Source organism: Pseudoliparis swirei, chromosome 2 (genome assembly GCF_029220125.1).
Source record: "Pseudoliparis swirei isolate HS2019 ecotype Mariana Trench chromosome 2, NWPU_hadal_v1, whole genome shotgun sequence".
Lineage (NCBI taxonomy): Eukaryota > Metazoa > Chordata > Actinopteri > Perciformes > Liparidae > Pseudoliparis > Pseudoliparis swirei.
In genome coordinates, this window is record NC_079389.1 from 6,078,282 (window position 1) to 6,102,941 (window position 24,660).

The following is a 24,660-nucleotide window of genomic DNA, read 5'->3' on the forward strand; positions in this document are numbered from 1 at the left end:
CAATAGTTACTTAGTCACGTGTGGACATTTTGACCTTGATTTTCTTCCCTTGTTTCCATGCCATCAGGAGCAACTGCCTATCTTAGCCTCTGTGATTGGATACAGTCGGGTGGCACGGGGCTGATGCAGTACCCGCCTCTGCCGCCGCGTGTCGCTGTTGTGTGCGCGCGCAACCTGACGTTTTGACGCCGAGCGCTCTTTGGTTCCGACCGGCGCGCGCGACTTTGTTTCCGGATGTTACCGGGAGGAAGAATGGCCGCGATGTTTACGTGTTGTCTCGGCTGCTGCGGGGATGGCGGATCGGGGCACATTCCCCTCAAAGAAATGCCCATTGTGCAGTTAGACACCCACCACATGGGTGAGCGAGTCTGTCTCTCTGGTTGCCACGGCTGCTGTCTGGCTGTGGACGTTGACACGCGCCGTGTCCGTTGTGCGCGCGCATGTGTGTGTGTGTGTGTGTGTCATGATGGTTCGCTACTTCCGCTGTTAGCATAAGCCGAGCTAACCGATCGTAGTGTTGTAACCTTTGCAGCTCAACGTGCTTTTGGGAGCTTTGAGCGGTGTATCTTTGTGTTTTAACGCCCTCCTTTTAATGTAATCTTACTTCCGGCAGGCTCGTGACATTTGCCCGCGTCACGTTGGCTCCTGTAACTAAACTCCAAATACTCTAGTGACAGCTATCCGAATTAACATTTCTAATTATTCACTGTCGATTTCAAGCATGGAGGATTTGGAGAGAGAAAAACCTACCTTAATGAGTTGAGGGGGGTGATTTACCTCAGTTAAGAAAAAGCAATATTAATCGACATTAAACCAAGATTGTGCAACTGAAAATCAGATTATAGAACATAATCTTACAACACTTCTATTCATTCTGAGTAATGTCAGTTTGATTTCCAAATGGCACCTGGAGGTTATTCAAATTAAAGTTTCATCTTGGGCTGCAGGAAAGAAGTGACGAGCGTCTAATAGACTAAATAATTTAATTTAACAACCGGTTGATCCATTTTCAGAATGGTTGCCTAATTATAATTGTTTTAATTTCATTTGTGTGTGTGTTTTTTCCCAACAAGATGTCTAACTACCTTTTTTTGTTTTTACAGGCACAGATGTTGTCATAGTGAAGAGCGGCCGGAGGATATGTGGCACTGGAGGCTGTCTGGCCAACGCTCCTCTGCACCAGAACAAAAGCTATTTTGAGTTTAAGATCCAGTCCACTGGTAAGAGCTGGTCCGGCGACCAACTTGTCTCCATACCGCTGCTGCCTTGACTTTTGACATTTCCCGGTGCTTTACTAGTGGGAGTTATTGATACTGACACGCTGCAGTTTTTAGTAGCGGTGCCGTCTTGTGACTGCATGCTGTACACTCAAAGTCAAAGTCAGTTTTATTTGTCAATTTTTCATATGTGCAAACATACAGAAGATTGAAATTACGTTTCTCTTCTGTCCAACATAAAGTGAATTGAATTGTGCAACATAAAGTGAATTGTGCAACATATAGACAACATAAAGTGCATAGACAACATAAAGTGCAAAAATAGTAAAAGAACATGTAAACATATAGACAACATGAATGGAACTAGCAGCATTCAGACATGTGAGTCTGAAAGAGGACGGAGTGGGAGGATGGGGAGAGAGTTCAGCTTCCTGACAGCCTGGTGGATGAAGCTGTTGGACAGCCTGGCGGTGTGAGCCCGGAGGCTCCGGTATCTCCTCCCAGAGGGCAGGAGGCTGAAGAGACCGTGTGAGGGGTGGCAGGGGTCACTCACAATCGAGGTCGCTTTGCGGGTGAGGCGGGTGTTGTATATGTCCTGCAAGGATGGGAGGGGGGGGAGTGAGGCACCCATGATCCTTCCAGCTGCCTTCACTATGCGCTGCAGGGCTTTCCTGCTGGAGTCTGTTCAGCTTCCGCCCCACACAGTGATGCAGTTGGTCAGGATACTCTCGACTCCAGACCCTTTGTGTTCCAGGTGTGTGGGGGCTCGGTGTGGCTACACAGAAGGTGAATCTTAATCAAGTGCCTATGGGCAGAGACACAAACAGCCTGGTCCTGAGGCACGATGGGTCTGTGTACCACAATAATGAAGAGAAGAATCGCCTGCCCGCCAACAGCCTCCCTCAGGAGGGTGACATCGTGGTAAGAGCAACTTTTATTACTTTACTTGATGCTGAATCCAAATTTAATGACCCGATCTTTGAAAGACTGAAGTGTTGCCGGTTGCTTGTGGAGTTGGAAGTGAAGAACTGTGTCCTCTTCTCTGGCATCTGGTCAGATACATGAGAACTGACAGGCGTAGACACTAATATTATGAATGAACTGGAAGGGTTCGACTGTCTGACACGGGTGCTCAAGCGATGTCTCGTCAGGTATATTGCTCATTAATTGCTGCTGAGATCTCTCTTACTTTACTTTTTAACCATTTTAGTCTGTACACACTTCTCAGGGTCTTACACCAGCAATGTGAGTGTAGATGGTGCGTGTTTACAGGAGTTTAAGCAACCCCTTCAACTGCCAGAGGCCTGCTGGGGCAGGTGGGCCTGGATGTCTGGTGATACCCACAGAATATATATATATATACACTTAAAATATTTGTTATGGCAGCTGTCTGACTCTGACATATAGTGTCATTGTAATGCTTGGTCCAGTGTGGGCTGGATATCCTTAGGTTTGAGACCCTCAGATGATACAGCGAAGATGTGAATACAGAGGAACGTACTACACTGTAAACTCTGCATTTTTAGAAATTTAAGAAAATCAATTTTTCTCACAACACCAGGTATTTTCACAAGCAGTCTGATTCATTTAATCCAGTCTGTCATTTAGTAAAACAGCGCCATCACCGCATAAATATAGGGATGACGGTTTAATCATTGCTTTTCCTTTGCTGCTATTATATTATATTGTATTATATTATAGAGGATGTATGAACAACTGTACGTGAATATAATCCAGTGAAATTCTCATGATCTACTTCACGACATTTGTGATGCTTTTTGGGCTCATTTAGCATATTATTAAAATAAAGATAACTATTAACTACATTCTCATAAATAGAGGCCCTCCCTCTAGTTTATGACAGTTTTTACTTTAATAACACAGCTGAGCAAAGAGATTGTCAGTACCATCTTTAAAACTGAGTTGTTTAAAGTTGAGTTGTACCTCGTGAGTAGCCAGCAAGGTTATGGAGCAAGAATAGTCTTGGAACCGGGAAAAACCCCACTATTAAACCCATATTTTCAGAACACAGTGCAGAGGACTAATGTAATGTGTTCATAAGTTGTTTTTATGTCCCATTTTGTGAATGAAGAACCATTGACCATCTTTATGAACTAATAATTAAAGCTCAAGTGAAACTGCGGGAAAGAAGAAAGCGGAGGATATTGTGGGATACAAAAAAAATACACACACTAGATTTTTTAAATGATGTGTTGTAAAGCGTCTTTGAGTACTATGAAAAGCGCTATAGAAATTTGATGTATTATTATTATTATTATTATAGATATTTGCTGCTCCTCTTGGCTTGTGCTAAAATGTGACGCTTATCTTTTTATATATATTAATATTTACAAAGTTACCAGACTACCCGTATGACGGTATCTTTTCGATAATCTCGTCATGTTCAATGTGTTATCATATTCATTCAAGTTCTGTTTGTGTTCCTCAGGGCATCACGTACGACCATGTGGAGCTGAATTTATATCTGAATGGAAAGAACATGCACTGCCCCGCCTCAGGGATCCGGGGCACTGTTTACCCCGTTGTTTATGGTGAGTTTATTGGTTGGCTCCATATGCTGATTAGTTTACTATGGCTTTTTAATCCTGTGATAATTTTTGGTCAAATTCTCCAATTAAAATGTATGTGATCTTTACTGCTCCCTCGGAAATCCCATTAATGTAGTTACCATGTTATGCCACTAGAGGGTGGTATTGCACTGCTCATTTGCGACTAATGAATGAAAACCGTGTTTTATTGTCATATTACATATAGTTTCATACATATATAAAATGTAACCCACTCTTAGTTGTTATTTTTTGTCTTACAATCAGGGGGTTGGTGGTTCAATCCCCGCCCTAGTCGATTGAGCAAGACAGTTAACCCTGAATTGCTCCTCGTAGCTGGGTCTAGAGTGTATGAATGTAACATGTAAAGTGTCTTCTCCCAAACCCAAACCCTTCTCCAGGTCAATGTTTAGTTTGTCTGAGTAATCCACTCTCGATTTTCTGTTGGGAAGTAACCGTGAAGGCGTTTCGGTGCGTTGCCTCGCCCGTTTCTGTCCCACAGCAACACTCGTGACTCATTTGTCAACTGCTTGGTGTAAACACCCTCTGGTGGAAAGCACTTCTAATATTTCTGGGCTCGATATATCCATGTGATCAGAAAGTCAGTCTGGATGTTTTCATTTATACAATCGCTATATAATAAGAACATATATTCTCTTATATAAAACAAAAAAAATGTTTTGCTGATGTGTTGCATGTTTGCAGTAATATAATCTATGTCGAAAGGGCACATTCACTATTTATTTATTTATCAGTATTTATATGAACTCTCCTCTGGAATTATCATATTACGACGTAGTCACGATATTATAATCCCAAATGTGCATTTCTGAATACGGATGCTGCCATAAAATATAGATTATTCTATCATTGTGGTGCTTTGTTACCCCTCTTTGTTTTTTATTTAAATGTAAAAAAAAATAGATTTCCAGTAGAGGTTTTGGCTTTGCATTGGATCTCCACTTCCTGTTTGTTCAACAGCACTCTAGTGGCTTTAGGACCATGTGGGTAATCTCGGGAAACCCTGAGGGATTAAACACGGAGAGAAAACTCTGTGACGTCCAAAAATAATTATGTTGCATAGTGTAACATAATTATTTATTTTATTTAAACAAATATGCGCTTTGACCATTTATTCTTGCATAAACGCATAAACATGCAAGATTAACAGATTTACACATTAAAGGCTCACCCTCTCTCTGTGCCAAACAATACAAGACGATAAAACATAGAAAGTATAAGTTTGGCATGTGCAGTAGTTTTTACGGAGCCTCAGGTTAACAACTGGACAACAACACCAGATCAGGGTGAGTTGCTGGCCAGTTGTTCTTGGGAGAGAGCCGGGCCTCGAGGGGATGCTGCGTCTCTACCCGACGACAGATTTATAACCCATTTTCAGTTTGAAGCAACGTTGTGTGCGGAGAGATTATGTTCCAATAGCTGCTGTCACAAGACACCCGGCTTATTTCTGCAGAGCAGATAACTTTGCAGAACAAACAAAGAAACCTTTGGATTGTTTGCTCGTCTGTGTCATCGGTTCAATTTAAAAATATACTTCATCCGTATCAAAAGGGCTGATTTTAACTATAAAATATAGTATCTTAAATGTCGAATGGGTCACATTTTTTCATCTATTTGAAGCCAGTGGTGTTTGGCTTTCTACACTGTGGACGCACAATGGGGCCGACTAACTGCAACTTCAAGAACATGTTGGGTTTGAATATCTGACTCTTTGTATTTGCGTTAAATTCAGAGAAATACTGGCTTACTGGGTTCTACGCAATACCAGAGATGCTGTCAAACTATTTTCCTTTTCACGTCAAAAAAGAAGCAGTTTTTGAGGTGATCGTGTAAACAATGTCTTGTGCTCATTCTTTCCCCTCTTTTGTTCCAGTGGATGACAGTGCCATCTTAGACTGCCAGTTTAGTGATTTCTATCACACCGCTCCACACGGATTTGAGAAGATCCTCTTCGAGCAACAAATCTTCTAAAGGAGCACTTCGGCCTCAGCCCCTCTGCGTCGTCTCCCTCCCCGATATCTCATAGCGACCTCTGTGACACTTCCGTTTGATCTTGATTGAATACCTTTTGCTTTGCCCCCTCCTGATTACTCTCTACTGATTGTCTGGATCGACGTTGGAGTACGTTGGAGTCGGGATGTCTGATTAATGGTCGGCGATGACGATGCTGATGGTTGACTGTCTAAAGCATTACATTGTGTCGGTGGTAATCCCCCTCGTATTAGCTGAGACGCTTTCTATTGCTGCTTACATTCTCAGTCTGTGTGTAGACGCCAGATAATGGATGTAATGGTAAACGGTTCCCTCATTTCTTTCAGGATCAGAAGCCATGTTTCATTGACATTGCTATATACATTTGTTTTTGATTATTCTCTCCCAAATGCCATACTGACATGACATCTAAGCATACACCCTATATTTATTTGTATTTATGTGAGTCACAGACCAAAGTGATATGTCGTTCAGCTGGCGTTACTGAAACGTCGGTCGACAATATCCCGTTCACTTGTATGTTGCCTTTCTTTGATTTAGAAATTGGCTTTAAAGTGGGGATATTGCAACACTTCTTAAATTCATGTCACTGTTATCATTTTAAATTCTAGCAGTAGTCCAGGGGATAGACAGGTTGAGTGTTCACTGAGGTGATGGCGCTTAAAAATGTTATACAAAGTGAAAGCATTTCTTGTTAAATGGCCCACATTAATATGTATTGTCTTGATTTCTAAATGACTTCTATGAACAGCCATTTTAGATTAACCCACTCTTCTCTCCCCTGATGTATTTTGTCCTAAATATCCAAATGTCACCAGAGCCGGTGCTGGCTGTCTCTGACAGGATATTTGTTGTTGTTGTATGGACATGACATATCTGCTGTTGGAAGTGTGGCACTTAAATATTCCAAACATGCTTATCTTTATTTGCACTAATGCTGGTTGTTGTACAAGCAAATTCAAATACTGTTAAGTAATTAAACGTGTGTGTGTGTTTGGAGGCAAAGCTTTGGTCCGAGTCCCGTTCTGTGCCATCTTCATCCCGCCTGTTGAGGCCAACAAGTCAAAGGTGAATGTATTATTACTGCTCGAGGAAGCCTTGGAAACCGCAGTAACTCCTCCCCTCACTCGGCGAGCTGGTACGCCCCCGCCCCTCTCCGGAGCCAGCAGCAGCAGCAGCAGCACAGGAGCTGCGGTGCCTCGTCTCTCACGGAGGAGATCCCGACAGCCGGAGCTAATTGAGCTAAAACCCCAATACAGCCATGGCAGAAAACGCCGGCTTGGAAAACCACCGCATCAAGAGCTTTAAAAACAAAGGGCGCGATGTCGAGGTGAGCTGACACGCCGACGCGAGCGTAAACGAGATGAACCGAGTCGGCGGTGCAATGAAAACGACGTTAGTTAGTCCGCGGGCCTCGTCGGGGAGCCCGGCTGCACCTGCCAGCTAGCTATCTAGCTAGTACGTAAGCTCTCGTAAAGATTTCGCCATCAAAAGTGTCCACCGGCCTGTCTCGTTCACGGAGAATCCCCATCAACCCCCTCCCTCCTCCCCCGCAGTGAAGCGAGTGTAGTGCCCGCTGGGTTCCCACTATCCGACAGGTAGTGTGTGTAAAGAGTCGGTAACATCCCATTCGGACCGTTTACATTCTGAGAATGACGCTAGCTGTCACTGCCAGCTAGCTAGCGTCGGCTAGCTAGTCGGACGGACGCCGGTCGCGAGCGCGACTGGGCCCGACCGGCACCCGTTAACCGGCGTGTGCGCTGTGTTTTTAACAAGCCGTTGGCTTTCAGTGACGACCGACGCCGGCTTTGGAGCGGCGCATACACATGTGTAGTCCTCGGTGAAGCTAGTTTTAGGTTGAAATACAACGACCGGTCCACACCCACCCAAACCAAACACCGCCCCTCCTTGTTAGCTCGCTGTCAGGCAGCTCGCGCGTCGTGGAGCCAGGTGAGCTAAACCGAGCCGCGAGCGGACCTCTCTCCGGTCACGATGCGGTGACCTTACGGTCCGCTTCGGTGGGGAAAACCGACCAACTGACACCATTTACGGGCACGAATGTACCGTTTTGGTCGACTCTATCCGCAGTTAGTATTATTAATTCGACTTTTTGTTTCAGGGTATAATGTTATTTGGCTGATTTCTCGGTCGTTACACTTTTTAACTTGACATTGCGAACGTAAAGGTGAAGCACGTTTGTTGTTTCACTTCGCCGCCAAGTCGCGTCGTGTCCTCGGACGAGGAAGCACCCCCAGTGCACGATGCACCTGTCAAATGTAGCACGATGCAGTGAAACCATCACTGTTGCGGCACAATTCATCTCACATTAAGGCCAACACGATTTTAACAGTGTTTTGACAGCATGTGTGTGTAATTCTCATTTATTATGATGACCAAACCAATTCTCAAACGCTGTGATCAGACAAGACACGATGAAGGAAGCTAACCGTGTTGGATCGCTCAAAGTAACGCATATCTAGGATATACCATATAGTTACATCATGAGTTATGTGTTTATACGTTGAGCCTTTACCAACAATCACTCAACAGTGTGTTGAAAATGGCCCTTTGAAATCTGTCAGGATGCCTTTTCACCTTCAAATGCTTAAAATAACTGACATAGGTGGTTGTTTTGAAACGTGGAGTCAGTGGAACAAGCACATGGCTACTATGACAGACAGATGTTTGCCAGGGACATTCCTGAAGCTCTTTCAGGCGTCTTGGATGTCTGACCTGGCTCTCCTTCAGAGCCTGTGCATGATTTTAAATGTCAGATGGTGAGAGAACATGCTAGTTTGGGTTTTATTTATTTAGGTCAGGCATAACGGATTGCTCTTCATTTCTGACATCGGTAGGAGCAGCTTTGAATGGCAAAGCAGTAAAGTCTTGCATGTCGCAGGCCATAAGCTCCTTTCTTTTCCACCATATAATATAGAATGTGTTCATGGCTTGGGTTGGTCGAGCATTTTACCCTCAAATATCATATCTGTCTTGTAGAATTGTTGGTTTCATTAAGTTTGATTTATTGTTATGTGCCTCTATGGGCTTCAGCCATTTAGTCTTTATTGGCATGTATTCTTTGTTTTGGAACAGTTCATATTTTGGGTACAGCAACCAACCACATTAGGCAAGTAAAGTCAGTTAAAGTGAATTGGACTGCATTCATTCCTCTAGACAACAAGCTGGCTGATTTATTATTTTTGATATTCTGCTGTCTGTTAGTTTTAAGGGACATTTTAGTTTTTAGGTCAATGCAGTAGCATTGTTGTTTGGGAGTGTTAGGGAGACACCTCTTCTCCACAGCCTCCTGAGTTATGACTGCCCCAGATTACATGAGAGGCTATTTAGGAAAGCAACATGAACCTCTTCAAACAGTCACAAGATCGTAGTCCAAGCTATTCAGGATGATTTGCAAACCCAATAGACAGTCTTTCCTTGCCTGTACTGTTTTTTTAAAGTTGTTTTTGTGATCTCTTGCTTTCAAATGTGTTGGTGGTGGTGTCTGCATTTAGGTTTCGCTCACATTTATGTCTAATATGGAAAATAAGTCAGTCTACCTGCCCCATTTTGTTATAGTTTTGTCCATTTAAAATGTTTATAAGATCCCAACATGTTGTGTGTCTCATCTAAAAATATATTTGATGAATTGTTAGGTAACTTTATCCATATTTTCCACTGCATTTTCAACTGGTTGAATATTTTAAATGTGTAAAAAAAAAAAAGGTAAACTTATTTTCTTTCTTTCTTTTAATTTTGTTGGTACAGACTATGAGAAGACATCGAAATGAGGTGACTGTTGAGTTGAGAAAGGTAAGAAAAGATCTACAATAACACACACACACACACACACACACCAACCAACCACTCTTTCGAAGCATTGTGCATCTTTCTCAAACCTCGACCAGTTGAGTTGGACTTGAGAAATGGCTAAAAACTGCAAATAAGTACAGAGTTGGGCATGTTTACTGCACCTGGCAAGTCTCACCGTTTATGAATAATATTTCTTGACCCTTAAGTCAAACTGTCTGATTGATGGATTTATTTCTGTAATTTAATTATGTAAAAGAGCTTTTTGGGCCGTGTATTCTGATTGAAATGGTTTGTCACAGTTAGTTAAATAACTTGTTTTTACAGGTAAATGTTAGAATTGGCTTAAATGGGGTACAAGGACTTCTACTCTGCATGTATTCAATTTGGCCAACACACAGTAGGTTCTCAAATGAGGTTTCCCTGCAACAGAATCTGGGCCAGGATCAGGCTTTCACCAGGTTGTCGTGATTTGTGCTCATAGTTCCAGCACAGGAATTGGAAGGGAAACAAAAGCTACCCTTTTTTGATGTCGTGCTATTTTCTGGGTTGATTGTTGGAGCACAACATGAACAAAGGGGCACATACTTTTTAAAAGACATTGTACAATGTGGAGTTTGTGCATGTGACATCTTTTATTCTTGTGGTCCTTTTTAAGGCCTAAACGCACAGAACACCACAGTATCAGCAGAAATCTAGGAAAAGGTTGTTGTTTAGGCAACACTTTTGCACATGACAGAACCTAATCTATTAAACGTTACCTAAATAATGAAGGTCCTAGTTAAAAAATACAATTGGATAAGAATCAAATATTGATATATGGATGAAAATGAAACTGCATAATGTGTAATTGGCATCATGCTATCCACTGGACAGACGACGTATCGTTCTGTTGTTGGTAACTACAAAAACACTCACAGTGGTGTTGCAGAGGGAAGCTTCCCTAATCTTGTAAATCCATCTCTCGCTGAGTGCGGTCGAGGCCTGGCAGAGAGCTCACCAAACCGACGGCCACGTTTCTTGGTCGTACGTCAAGTGACAAATGGAATTTGTAGTAATAGCTGATGTGACCTACTGCTGGCAACGTTTTTCATATGCGACAGTATTACTAATGACTCATGAATAATGTATTTCTTTAAAAAAATAAAAATCCACGAGATAAAAATCCATAGCTTTTGATTCCGTTTGGCTCTTTCCAAACGGGGACTGCGGCTGCAGAGAACCAGCTTCTGTTCGCCAGCTCCTCATTTGACACTCCAAAACAAGGTTGGAGGAGAAATGTCGAAGCCACCTGCCTCGTCACGCTTATGGTGCGTCTTCGGCCAAATAAAACAACAGGTGGACTTCTTTAAAATGTGTGTATCAGACGCATTCTGTGTGTTTGGGCCTTCAATAAGGACTATACGATTATAGGCGGTGTTTACATCTAAAAAGCGGAACATTGTAGGTTTCTTCACATAGTTCGAGTGTGTATTCTTGGCAATGAATCATCGTCACAAAGCCTAACGTCTGGTACAAGTCATGTTCGATATTAATGCCATCTTGGTGCGTATAATCAGGATTTCTTTTATTCAAACGAGCCACTAAAGTCATCAGGAGTTTAACCTAGACGTCAGCATGTGATTTGCTTCATTATCAGTCACTTGGAGAAAGAGTGTGGTATATATATATCGCTGTTCTAAATACATTTTCTGTACACAAACAAGCTTAAAATATTTATTTGGAGGCTGATTTAGTTTTTTTACCAGATGAATAGATAAGTCACATGTTAGCCTGGCTCACGTTTTTTTTAATGTTTGAATGTGATATCTGTTAACAAGAAGAGCAAGCACAACTACAACCTTTTTTCCTAAAAAAAATAACAACTTTATTTAAAAATACAGCAAGAACCCTGTCAGTTTGGCTTCAGGGTGATATACATTACAAAGGCCACATGTTAGTCTTGGTGTTCCCTCATCCGTTGACTCATCCATTTCACCCACGTGTCTTATCTGTATCGGCTGTTATCGAGGTTTCTAAGGCGCGGTGCGTACCTGGGCCATTCTGCATCAATGCAGTGACAGAATTGGGAGTTTGGTTTCATTTCAGCTCTGAGTGTTTACTGCGTTTTGCTGTCCTTTACTTTCACACCTTTTTCTCTTCTTTCCTCTGCTCTGGTTCACAAAGGGCGGAACACACTCACACACACACTCACACACTTTGTGTGCGAGAATTAGTGACGACACGCCTCAGTCCGCTTACTCGTTGCTCTCGCTACCAATATTAGCTGCTCTTTGTTAACCAGGTTGGGCTTTAAAGAACGTGCTTGCAGATGTAGAGACTTTAAACCAAGTAACCAGGAGTTGAAGAGCTTTCCTGTCAGCTGGGTTTGTGCTGCTATGTGAAAAACACACTTTCATAGATTACAGCGCACTTGTAAAGCACTGCAGAAGGATTTATGTTGAGCCTTGTTTGTAATGGCTCACACAGGTACTGGAATTGAAAAGATGGCACTTTTTTTATTTTAAACTCGAGTCAGATTTTTTTGAGTTCGTATGATTTGCCTGCTCGCATAAATTGGTAAGAAAGTAGCCTTGTAGTCATTTAGAAAATTGAGAATGCAATAAATGCATCGAGATCATCGAGAATTTGTGCATTTGAATCGTTGACAGTCGAAATTGTAACTTGTAAAATCGTGAGGCCAGTGAAGATGCACGTCACTGTTGAGTCATATGATTTGAAGCTGCTCCCCGTTGGTGTCCTGGAGGAGCAAAGTAAGATGCAGGTTGTGGAAGAGGAAGCCCTCTGGTTCCGGGGACTTGACGTGAACCTTTTTTTTTTTTTCTCCGTGAAAATGTGTTTTTGACACAAAAGTGACGGGCTGTGAAGAAAACGGTGGCGTGTAAACACGCCACGTGAGACGGCGCACAGATTCACTCGCGTGTCGTGTATTGCGGCCGTCTGACGATGAACAATCCCCTGAAGCGTTGCACTTTCACAGAGGGTCTGAGAACAGAGGTGAACCAGCACGGGGAGCAGCGCCGCCGTCGGCAGACGTTCGGACAGAGGCGGGGAAGTCGAGACGGAGAAACGTCATCGCTATGAAATCCCGAGGTGGCCTCAAGTCTAGCACGTTCCTTTTTTAGCTGGATCGGAGCAGCGAGGAGCACTGCACCAGCTCATTAGTCATCGGTGACGCACGTCGGCCCGATGCAAGGGAATCTCCTCCGACCGATGCCCCGTTTATTGATGGGGCGCGCGGGTCTCTCTCCCCGTCTGTGTGCGCATGTGTCGTCTTGTTTCCATGCTGAATGGATGCATGGCGAGCAGGTCAGAGGATGAAGGGTCAGTGTCCCTCAAAGATGTGAGTGTGTGTGTTTGCTATCTGGTCCAGCCTGGATTTATAACATGTAGGCTACATTCCATGAAGTCAAAGTTGAGGGGGAATACTAGTTTTTGAGGTAGGCCTAGATTCTCTGTCACTTTACAAATTAATAAATGCATTAATGAACACTTCCATCATCTCCTCATTGCCTTTGCTATCTTTTTTTCTTTTCTTTCTTCTTGTCAGAACAAACGAGATGAACATCTACTGAAGAAGAGAAATGTCCCGCAGGAGCAGAGTCTGGAAGACTCTGACGTCGACTCGGACTTCAAAGGAGTAAGTGTGTGTGTGTGTGTGTGTGTGTGTGTGCGCCTGTGCTGGAGCGTGATAGATTTAGGGAGACTGGGCTTTCTGGATAACAGATGAGTTATCAAGTGGGCAGTGTATTTAATTCAAGCTGCGTGTGATTGATAACACACTAGAAATGACAGCTGCTTCAGTAAAGATAAAATGCGTCTTCAGGGAAAGTTCTGTTTTCACGGGGAATATATATATATATTCATCTTTTCATATCGGTGCATTTTTGTGTTGTTATGGTTGACAAAAAGCCATCTCACCACGAGGCTAATTTAGTGTTCTAGAGCTTTCTATCCTGTCACACACTCGTCACGGAGATGGAGTTTACCCAGTTGTCATGGATTGCATTTTCAATTGATCTTCAAAAGGTCGGAAATCAATTTAGTCTCCAATTCCACGACGACTGGGGTAAACTCCCTCTGCCAACTTAAGCTACGTTTAGAGGCTCTACAAACAGCTACCTGATGAGCCGCGAGTTAATTTAATTTGTAAAGATATGTTTTGTAATGCGTGTAAAACAACAATCCTCAAATTATTCGTATTTACTGGAGAGTAGGCAATTTAGAAATCTACCCAAGTCTGTGGTATCTCTCTGTTGTTGCTATAATATCATTCAGTGTTGTAGCTCCTCGATATAGTTTACTATGTATGTGGGAAGAGTGTCGCATTATGCAATATGATGTATGTAGCTCCAAAACTCTTGACTTTTGACTATATACTTTAAGTAGATTAACTGATGAAATGATGCTAAATGGCGTCCATGAGTAGACAGATGTTGTTTAATCAAAACTATCACTTGATGCTGAAACAAGCGAACCTGGAAGTGGGGTGTAACTTCTGTTGCACCTTCAGAGTCTGCAGGGAAGAGGGAGGGGGCAGCTCATTGGAATTTCCTTCATTCGTTCGACGGCCACCAATCATTTTGCATATTGCTAATTTTCATGACGCGCATCAAGCTGCGGTGGGGAAAGCTGCTCAGGCCACAATGTAGACTCGTGAAGAAAAAGCACGTCTACATCAAGTTTAACTTATTATGTGAAGTGTTGTTCAACAAGGGTCGGCGACGCTGTTTTTGTTTGTGATGCTGCAAAAGTATCTGGAACATCGGCTCATGTTTTTCACAATATAATAATGTCATTTTACTTTGTGGAAATGATATTTGAGCAGAATTAGATCCAACATTTGTATTTGTAACACAAACCCCTTAAATACGTGAGGGATATGCACGTTTATTGCCCATTTTTCCAGTTGCCACTTTTTACCCTTTGATGATGAAATACCTATATAGCAGACTCTCACCGTGCTAATATTCCTCTACATCTCTCTTTGTTCAGCAAAACGTGACGCTTGATGCCATCTTACAGGTGAGAGTCCAGTCCTCTGTTCATAATGTGCTCCTCAAATGTGCCAACCATGGCTCCTAAGCTGTTGCTCATGGCCTTCGCTCCTTGTCTCTGCAGAACGCGACCAGTGATAACGCACTTGTCCAGCTCAGTGCCGTCCAGGCCGCCAGGTGAGGGACTCAAAGAACACACACAGACGGCAACTGGTTACAACATCATTCTACGGAAAGTTCTTGAGGATTTCTTGTTCCTGCTCTTTGTCAGAAAACTGCTCTCGAGTGACAGAAACCCTCCCATCGACGACTTGATAAAGTCTGGGATCCTGCCCATCTTAGTCAAATGCCTGGAAAGGGACGACAAGTAAGTCTTCCCAATGTGTGTGTGTGTGGGGGGGGTGGGGGTGGGTGTGGAAGCAAGCAAGCAAGACATTTTGCCGGTCCCCTTCGTCCAGGCCGAGCCAAATATAACGGCATTCCTGTCTCGCTGAGTTCCCCAATTCCCAGGACCTTGTGTTCACTGAGGGGGGGGGGGGGGAGTAAATAGTTGTGGTGGAAGTATTTGTAAGGAAGAAGGTGTAAACAACAAACAATGGCAAACAATAGCAGCTAGTTAGCATGAAGGGCCGTCTTATATATTGGACATTGCTGGTGTTTCTGACGTCCCAATGCAGTTTTAAACCCTGTTCCTCCATCAAGCGCAAGTACTTGTCTCGTACGTTGCCCCAGCATTATGGCAGCCGAGCAAGCCAGCTCAGCCTGATTACATAACCACAATGCAAAGTACAGCATGTAGATGAGCCCCTGGAAGTCCAACTGTTCTGGCCACGGTGGCTGGTTACATCACACCGCACCCCGTTTACTGTTTTTCATCGCTGATGCCGACGCTTGAGACGCCGGTCGGAAATCACGGTCAAATGTTCAGTGGAACGAAGACACTTGACACCCTCTGCCGTGATTTATTAGCATTTGTCTGGTGGGTGGTGAGAGGATCATCTGCGATTGTGTGATTTCTAATATTTTGTGTTGCATAATTTATTTTTTAATTCATGTCATGATAGTTTTTCCTTTTGAGAACAGCGGCGCTAGATCTCTCGACCGCTTATGAATTTTTTTTACCACTCGGACTGTTTCCACCAGGATTTTATATTAGATAGTGGTGATGAATCTTTTTGTTGTTGTAATAATGAAAAACTTTGCTGTGACCTGATATGAAACACGCTTTTGATTAAAATGGCTGTGAGACTCGCTGCTTGCGAAAGCCCGTTTGGTACTCGGAGGCCAAAAAAAGACGAGCATGAAAGGATCGGAAGGGAGGGGGCTGGAACACATAATGGCAGCTGGGAATTCAGGAAGATTAACATCAATATAACTATCCCTCTCTTTCCTTTCCCACTCTTTTGTGGAAACCAAATGAGCTTTCTATCTGCCTTTGACTTGTTTATTAACCGGTTTGCTTTTGTTTTGTCCCGCAGCCCCTCTCTCCAGTTTGAGGCCGCTTGGGCTCTGACCAACATCGCCTCTGGGACATCAGCGCAGACTCAGGCTGTGGTTAAATCCAGTAAGTTGACCCCGAATTCTGTCTCCCTGCCGTCTGTGTTTATACGCTGTCTGAAATCTGCCGAGCTGGCGTGTTTTGTTTTTCACTCAATGACGCAGCCAGTCATTTTTTAGGATTGTGTTTATTAGATAACTGAATCATCTTTTTGAACCAGAGCCCACATGACTGTCTCTGTAACACCTCTAATCACATGAATGCTGACGCATCACAAGCAGTCGTGGCAATTCTTTCATTGGATTTAATGGACTCCTCCAGTTAGTTAAAACTTACCTTAAAATATATATAACAGATTAAAAACAATATGAAAGATAAAAAAGTGTTTTAATATGAATTGTATGCAATTTTTTAAATCAAAGTACACACTATGTCATTGATACATCTATGTAGAACATATATTTTAGCATCTATATGACAATTCTCCATCAGATATTTTCTTAAGTTTGGTCTAACTTCCATGTTGTAGGATAATGTATCCTAGCCCAAGTTTAACTTAATCTTTGGTGGATATTCTGGGAAAGGAGTGAGGTGATAAATAAGTGAGGAGGAGTGAGGTAGACCTGTCCCGCCTAAAGAGGTGCAACACAACTAACAGGGGAGTCGTGACGATGTCATTAAAGAGGTTTAATGAGGCAAAGGAAGAAATCCTTTAATTGTGACAACTTTCCTCTGCAAGTTTTTTTTAGGACTTGTGACAGTCATGGATTTGTGTTTTTTGTTGTTGTCTGAGCAAATGACCCATTTATTTCCTTTTGATATTGACAATCCGTCCCCATGGACACGTTAGAGACGCGTTGATGCTTGTGTGTCCAGACGCAGTGCCCCTGTTCCTGCGACTGCTACACTCTCCCCACCAGAACGTATGTGAACAGGCTGTTTGGGCTTTAGGAAATATTATAGGTAAGCGGCATCTTTTAGTTGAAGTGTATTTGTTTATGCGTGTGTGTGAATACCGTTCAGAGTCGTGTTGACCTCTGCCCCTTGCCTGCCCAGGTGATGGGCCACAGTGCAGGGATTATGTCATCAACCTGGGCGTGGTGAAGCCCCTGCTGTCCTTCATCAACCCATCCATCCCTATCACCTTCCTCCGCAACGTCACCTGGGTCATTGTTAACCTCTGCCGCAACAAGGACCCACCGCCCCCGATGGAAACTGTGCAAGAGGTGGGCGTTTGTGCACGATGGATGGATGTGTTGCTCGGCCGTCTCTGCAGCCGGCTCTCCTCCAGGGGAATGTCTGACCTACCAGCGCCTCGTGTCACATTTGAAGTCTGGATTTGACAACAATTCTCTTTTCTTTTTGTTGTTGTTGTCTTTTCACCCAGTTTTTTTAACCTTCATCTGATCTCATCTATTCCTCTGCCTACATGCAGCCCACTCACTACCAACTTTTCTTTCCCCACAGATTTTGCCCGCCCTCTGTGTGCTAATATACCACACCGACATAAATGTAAGTATCGGAGCGAAGGGGGGGCGTTGTCATTTTGTCTTTACAGATTTGCATCGATTGTACAGAGAAATCCCCTTTGTGCTGTTTTACGAGTGTTGTGTGTCTGCGTGTGTAGATCCTCGTCGACACGGTGTGGGCTCTGTCCTATCTGACGGACGGGGGCAACGAGCAGATCCAAATGGTCATTGATTCTGGAGTCGTTCCGTTTCTTGTGCCTCTCCTCAGCCACCAGGAGGTCAAAGTTCAGGTAGGACTTTGTTTTATTGATTTCAATTAATTCGTCTTTGGCTTAATCTACACTAAAATGAAACTTTCCTCTTCCATGAATTAATCGGCAAAGTAATTTCAAGTAAAAAGACAGAGAAAAAGAAGTGTTTCCTTTGTCTTTGAACTCCAGACGGCAGCTCTGAGGGCGGTGGGTAACATCGTGACGGGGACAGACGAGCAGACACAGGTTGTGCTCAACTGTGACGTCCTGTCGCACTTCCCCAACCTGCTGACGCACCCCAAAGAAAAGATTAACAAGGTACCACAACCACAACCATCATGCTGGTTTGTTCTTTAGTAAGTCTCCCAGTTTCTTATGGCTTAGTGTGGAAATGGGAGTTAACGTGTCTACGGTGTCAATTTGCAGTGAGGTTCATGACATTTATGTCTGTGTGTATATATGTGTGTGTGTATATATATATATGCATATATGCATATATATATATATGCATATAATTATTGTTTTACCCTTATTGAATGGGAGCACGCTGATTTAATAGTAATGAAGATGTAGACAGATTATATCCACAGTCAAGTGTAAAAGACGTATGGAATTAGAGGATAACACTGGAGTTACAAAGCGAATTAAAAAATAGCAATACGACATCGATCTGTATTCCATGTTTATTCGCCCAATGAAGAAAAAAAATGCCACTTGGAAGATAATCTGTGTGTGTGAGAGATATGGAGCTGGTTCTGAGCTTTTTTGATTCATCTGTTTACAGGAAGCGGTCTGGTTCCTTTCCAACATCACAGCTGGGAACCAGCAGCAGGTCCAGGCTGTGATCGATGCTGGACTGATTCCCATGATTATTCACCAACTGGCCAAGGTTTGTGCTCGGTGGAAGAACGGCGAACAAATCCCGGAGGCTTTATCTTCTCCATTCTTTATATCGATGGTTCTCAATCTCATCATTTGGGAGTATTTAGTTGCATTTACACGTTTTCACGTTTTGGAGCCGGAGAAGCAAAACAACTCTTGAAGGAATGCCTCGAACACTGAATTCAGACGTGGCGTCGACCGTCGGCGTTGTGCTGCTTTGGTAAAGACCGTCGATGTGCACGTCTCGGTGACAGCCTGTCTCTCCGCAGGGTGACTTTGGTACACAGAAGGAGGCGGCGTGGGCCATCAGCAACCTCACCATCAGTGGGAGGAAAGACCAGGTGAGCTGTACTTTGGAGCTCGTTTGAATTCATCCACTGCTAATTTGTTTTTATTTAACCTGCAGAAAACCCCGATGTAGCATGTCGTATCATATTCCATCAGGGTTCGTACGTTCATGGAAAACCTGGAAAAGTCCTGGAATTTGAAAATGGTCATTTCCAGGCTTGGAAAAGTCATGGAAAAAACTTGAATCATAAAAGTTTTGGAAAAGTCATGGACATTTGTTATAATCACATGTTCATTCACGCCGAGTTTGGAATAATTAAGATGTTTTTTTAAAGAAAGACGCTCAAAATATAAGCCAGCATACGCTCTCAATACGCAACATTTTCAAAATTGTTCATGTTTATACTGAGATTTCAATTTGGTCATGGAAATTTGGTTTAAAGTTATGGAAAAGTCCTGAAAATCCATTGGTCAAAATGTGTAAGAACCCTGTTCCATAGCAGTAAGTCAAATGTTAACCTCACCAATTCATACCTGTCCCCGTTCTTGAAGGATGAAACTATGTGGCGTTGATGTTGTACTGCCTTCACAAGGCGTGTGCCCCACTTGTAACCATGTGCCCGTGTTGTAATCAAGTATGGATGTGGTATGTGTGGCTTTGTGTAGGTGGAGTTCCTGGTGGAGCAGAACGTAATCCCTCCCTTCTGTAAACTGCTGTCGGTGAAAGACTCCCAGGTGGTGCAGGTTGTCCTGGACGGCCTGAAGAACATCCTCATCATGGCGGGGGACGAAGCCAGCACCATCGCAGAGATCATCGAGGAGTGTGGAGGTCCGTGGTTTCCTCGCGTCACGTTTTTGCGATTTCGCGTTCTGTGTCTCATCTGGCAACCGAGTGCATATTTTGCCTTCTTGATTACACGATTGAGCCGATGTGTTCCTGCAGTTTTCATGTTTTCACTGAGCGGTCAAATGACGTCATTGTTTTGTTTTTTCAGGTTTGGAGAAGATTGAAAACCTGCAGCAGCACGAGAACGAGGATATCTACAAACTAGCCTTTGAGATTATCGATCAGTACTTTTCAGGAGAAGATGTAAGTTCACCAGCAGCCATCTTGTTGTGTTTCTCCTGCTCCGCTGTGATCTCACACAATGTGTCCTTTGTTTCCAGATTGATGAAGATCCCAGCTTGATCCCTGACTCCACTCAAGAAGGGACCTTCAACTTTGACCCCGCTTCCAACATGCAAACGAAGGAGTTTAATTTCTAAAAAGCCAGGATGTTTGCTTCGACCAGCTGCACGGGTACTCTGTCATCACCCCAGACATTCATCCATCTCTCCTCCAACCTGGTACCGAAGGATTTACTTGGCATCACTTCAACATGGAAACTCACCACGGAAGGATTTACCCACCTCTGCACTGCGGGGTGTTTTTTGTTGTTGTTTTTGTTTGTTAATGGTCATCCTTCACCGTACACCCTGCACGGGAGTCCAACGGGCACCATCAGCATCTGGCCACCGGCACCAGGAGGGCGGTTCTGCTCTCTGCCGGCGCGGCGTCTAAATATCACACAGAAATAAAACCAGAAGGAAGGAAAAGGCCTTCGTGGCAGGATTTATTTGCCAAATGTCAAGTCTTCACAAAGACTCACACACAAAGAGCATTTTCCGACACAAACACACACACACACACACGTACACACTGTTTGACACTTAGAGTTTGTGTGCATACTTCTGTTAGAAGCCATCGTATCACTTATGGGGAAGAAATACTGCTGTTTGTTTGTGGTTTACTTTTGTGCTTTCCCTCCCCTGGATGGTCCTCTGGTGTTACTTCACCCATGCGCACACGCACACTGGCGTACACACACACACACACACACACACACAAGTACACACGGTGACACACTTTGGTCCCACAGATTCACGGCGGCTGGGCACCCCAACACCCCTCTCACCCCGTTTTAAAGAGTTGATCCCTGAGCTTAGCCATGAGTACCCCCGCTGCCCTCTCAGGAGAGTCCTGGGGCAGCTGGAGGAGGTGTGTGTGTGGGGTGGGGGGGGGGGGGGGGGGCAAAAGAGGACTCCGTGGACTCTGATGTCACTTTTTAAATTATTATTTTTATGTGACATCTACTGAATTATCAAATTTACGGGTTTGTTTAAAAAACAAAAGAAATCATAACAAATGTGAAGAAAACGCCATAATTATTATTTCTTTCAAAAGCTACGACTGTAAAACCTGCTCACGGCTTCTGGCTCGGCAGAGCGGCGACGATTTAGTTTTTACGAATGTGAACACCCGTCACGGGAGGAGGCGACTTTTTTTAATTAATTTTTTGAAGAGACTTCCGAGAAGAGGAACACGTCGGCCTCGGCGGGACATCCACTGGTGCAGCGTCGGTCCTGTGAGCCGCTGAAGCGCTCGCTTGAGACTCCCCTGTAATGTGAAAATTAGGAGAGGGGGGGTAAAACAAAAAAAAACGTCACGCTAAAATCGACCCAAATGACCTATCTGACCTTGAGCTTATTTTAATGATTTGGAATTCTCTCTCGCTCGACAGCTATTTTGGGATTCATGTTTCAACTTTTTCCCTTCAGTGGAACTTGCATATGTCCATTTTTAATTTGGTACTTTTCTTCAGTCTTATGCACACGTCTGAGAAGGCCTCGTGATGTCTGCCTGCAGAAAGGGACCGTCGGCCCATCGAAGACTAGACCTGTATAACGAGGACGCGTCCCGATTACAGTACTCGGCTACTTTTCGATGAAGAGGTCACATGTCATCACTCAATTTGAATAATTGTATTAAAAAAAACTGATGTGAATCTCTCCTTGCCGTCTGATGAATATATGAATATATTTACATAAAGCCTGTACAAAGCTGCTGCAGCTGACAGTCATTGGATGGACGATAACCGGACTGTCACGGATGGCTGGGGAGGGTTGTTTTTGTTTTTGTTGTTGAAGCAATATTTCTTTTTGTTTCAATGTTTTTACTTTTGACTTGCATATGTATTGTGATGACATGCTGATGAATTGGAACAGGCTGTTTCTCTCTCTCTCTCTCTCCGTAGTGGTGACGGGCTGTTTCTGAGCTGCCGTCCCAGTTGGTTTCGGGTTCTCGGTGCCAAACTTTGAACCCTGACCCGGAAGACTTTATGATCCTCTGGTTGGCTGCTTACTACTGAGGGGGTCAGAACAGGGGGGGGGGGGTAACATATTGGGTGGGGTTGTTATGAGCAGCCCAGGCTTGTTTTTGGGACTCGCTGTTTATTACTGAACAAAACGATAGAGGGTGTACAGTCATGAACTAGCAGACTAGACCGAGCCACTTTAAAGATTTACAATTTCGTCGCCTTGTATCTGAATTGGATACAAGCTTATGTTTGTTGCAAGATTTTTACTTGCTAATGAAAAGTTGTTTTAAATGAAATAATAGGAGAAAAGCAACAGACAGCGTTTTGGCCTCTGATTGTTTATATCTTTTTATAAATTTTAGATTGAATTTCTCTCTTTAAGGTGGCTCATTGATGCGTTCAACTCTTGTGCATATTAAAGACAAGATTGAGTTGAAAATCATCGTGCCTTTTTGTTTTTCATTTCAACTAAAACTAGGTTTTATTGAATAGAAACAATTCTTTGAGCAACTGGAGAATTTTGAAGCGGGAGCGGCGGTAATGTGGCCTCCCTGTCGTTTGGACTTTGCCATGGGAACGCTCAATGCTGCTCTCTCTGAGAGTGACTGCTCCCCTCCCGTTTAAATTCACCCAACATTGTAACATACATTTCCTCCCACTCATTTACCCCGACGCCCCTGAACGCCACACATCACCATTGCCATATTTCAGTAAGAGGTTTTTGATATCATCTCCTCGTCTCACCCTCAGGACATGATCTGTGTTTCTGATCCTAACCAAAATAAACTTGCTGTTGGATCCTCCGTGCGTTCAAGTGTTGTGATTCACACATACGATGAGTCGACTTCAAGCTGTGGGAATGTGAACGAAGCTTTTAGGGAGGATGGTTTCCCAGTATTTATGCGAGTAGGAGGAACTCCTTTTCCCTCTTGAGTTTGCTTTCTCTTCTCCATGGGTGAGGTGACAATTGATCTTATCTCGTCTAACAGACATGCTAAGCACCTTTCCCCTTCTGTGGCACGTCCTTTACATTTCTGGTGAGATCTATGAGCATCTAATAACGTCATTTGCTGTGCGGCTCTTGTTTTTCATCAGGTGATGCTTTAGTCTACCTGGCAACCTGGGTATATTACGCTGCACAGGTCACTCTGGCAAATGTGGTGCTAAAGATTAGGTTACAAACATCTCTGTGCAATGAATTTGGAAATTGCAAATTTTTCCGGTTTTTGCTGCAGCAATTTGATTGGTTGCATCTTTAATCGCATGCAATATTGTATGCAATAAAATAAAATGTAATGGCAGCTCCTGGTTTTTTATCTAATCATTAGCTCCCGTTTCATAAGAATCTAACTTTAATTGCTGATTTGATGCCTATACAGTGTGGCATTTGAAATAAATGTGCGTGTTATTGAATTACCTCCAACTAACACGGCTAACCCGAGGCTGGATGTTATTACATGAGATGAACTCGGAGTTAAGATTTGAAGTTCCATTCATTGAATTCATCACTTTAAACGTCCAACATGGATTAGAAGTCTTTTTTTAAACTATATGACAATATAGAATTTAAAATAAAAACCTCCAAAACAGCTACTGAATGGACAACCGAACATACTCGATTGAAATGTGGTAGAAACGGTCCTTCCACAGCCTCGTGGACTGGATTCAGAATGGTCCATCGAGTCTGAGCTCTTTCCGCAATCGATTACTTTGGTCTTTTAATCACTTATGTTTTGCGGGCCGGTGAAAACCGTTGGTCCGGAACCGTTAACGACACCAGAACCGGAACTCATTTTAACAGGTGGGTTTAACGGAGACGTGCGTATTGTTCTTCTGTAGCTTTGACGGTTGTTTGAAATCTGTTTTCTTCCAGGCTATTTTCTTTGCTTTTTCCGGTGTTACGGTTTAAGAAGCGACCGTGTTAACTGGTGACTTTGAACCAACGTGTCCGTTTTTGTCGTAGTTAGACAACTTTTGAAAATAGTAAGAGAACACGTCGCTGCACAATTTGTTTAGTATATGTATATGAGAGGGGTTCAAAACAATTAAACCAAGCGCATTCACGAGAACAGCTATACGTTACGCGAAAAGTCGCCAGTTAACACGGTCGCCTGTTAAACCGTAACACCGGTCTGGGTCAGCTCACTAAGTCCGTGTTTGCTGTGCTTTTTTTTTTTAAAGCCTCGGTGTTAACTCAATTGCCATTAATAAGAAACGACGGAAGCCGTGTGGGTTCATACGCTGTTTTCACCCCATAATAACAGTCTCAGTGAGTGGGTAAAGCATGTGTGGGTGAACGTCCATCCTCAAATAAATACACAGACGACTCCTGATGCTGGAAACGAGACACATCGACGCGCACAGTTCCTGTTAGATAAATGACTTTCAAGTGAGTTTACATCTATATTTCTTCATACAGTGGCCTCAAAAGTCTGATTGGGTAAAGGCAGATGGCTGAGGACTACTCGTATGTTTATTCCGTCGTGCTTTTAGTTTGTGAAAAAAGGTAATGCGTTGTGCTTTAATCAAGTGAA

The 24,660-nt window shown here is 43.4% G+C and overlaps 2 protein-coding genes across 3 annotated transcripts; both read left to right on the forward strand.

Annotated features, from left to right (window-relative positions):
• The first annotated feature begins 223 nt into the window (after positions 1-223).
• spryd7b (SPRY domain containing 7b) lies at positions 224-6,802 on the forward strand. Its single transcript, XM_056429131.1, has 5 exons — positions 224-358; positions 1,104-1,220; positions 1,972-2,138; positions 3,667-3,769; positions 5,679-6,802. Exons 1-5 carry the CDS (start codon positions 235-237, stop codon positions 5,774-5,776), a joined length of 609 nt encoding a protein of 202 aa, XP_056285106.1. The 5' UTR covers positions 224-234; the 3' UTR covers positions 5,777-6,802.
• Positions 6,803-6,991: 189 nt separating this feature from the next.
• kpna3 (karyopherin alpha 3 (importin alpha 4)) lies at positions 6,992-22,929 on the forward strand. 2 transcript variants are annotated; one of them, XM_056432789.1, is made up of 17 exons: positions 6,992-7,127; positions 9,563-9,607; positions 13,155-13,244; positions 14,600-14,629; positions 14,726-14,778; positions 14,873-14,968; positions 16,080-16,165; positions 16,976-17,062; positions 17,156-17,325; positions 17,567-17,611; positions 17,727-17,858; positions 18,009-18,137; positions 18,604-18,708; positions 18,971-19,042; positions 19,656-19,818; positions 19,985-20,079; positions 20,157-22,929. In XM_056432789.1, the coding sequence occupies exons 1-17, from the start codon at positions 7,059-7,061 to the stop codon at positions 20,253-20,255; spliced, it is 1,566 nt and encodes a 521-aa protein (XP_056288764.1). In that variant the 5' UTR covers positions 6,992-7,058; the 3' UTR covers positions 20,256-22,929. The 2 variants fall into 2 exon arrangements, with proteins under 2 accessions (XP_056288764.1, XP_056288772.1); XM_056432797.1 differs by lacking the exon at positions 6,992-7,127 and adding an exon at positions 7,694-7,747.
• The last annotated feature ends 1,731 nt before the right edge of the window (positions 22,930-24,660 follow it).

Bases quoted from the DNA above. Each gene is read 5' to 3' on its own strand.
- spryd7b (XM_056429131.1), top strand. From the start codon at position 235: ATGTTACCGGGAGGAAGAATGGCCGCGATGTTTACGTGTTGTCTCGGC. The intron at 1,221-1,971 runs GTAAGAGCTGGT...TTTGTGTTCCAG, and splicing joins GTTTAAGATCCAGTCCACTG to GTGTGTGGGGGCTCGGTGTG. The intron at 2,139-3,666 runs GTAAGAGCAACT...TGTGTTCCTCAG, and splicing joins CTCAGGAGGGTGACATCGTG to GGCATCACGTACGACCATGT.
- kpna3 (XM_056432789.1), top strand. From the start codon at position 7,059: ATGGCAGAAAACGCCGGCTTGGAAAACCACCGCATCAAGAGCTTTAAA. The intron at 17,063-17,155 runs GTAAGCGGCATC...TTGCCTGCCCAG, and splicing joins GGCTTTAGGAAATATTATAG to GTGATGGGCCACAGTGCAGG. The intron at 19,819-19,984 runs GTCCGTGGTTTC...TTGTTTTTTCAG, and splicing joins GATCATCGAGGAGTGTGGAG to GTTTGGAGAAGATTGAAAAC.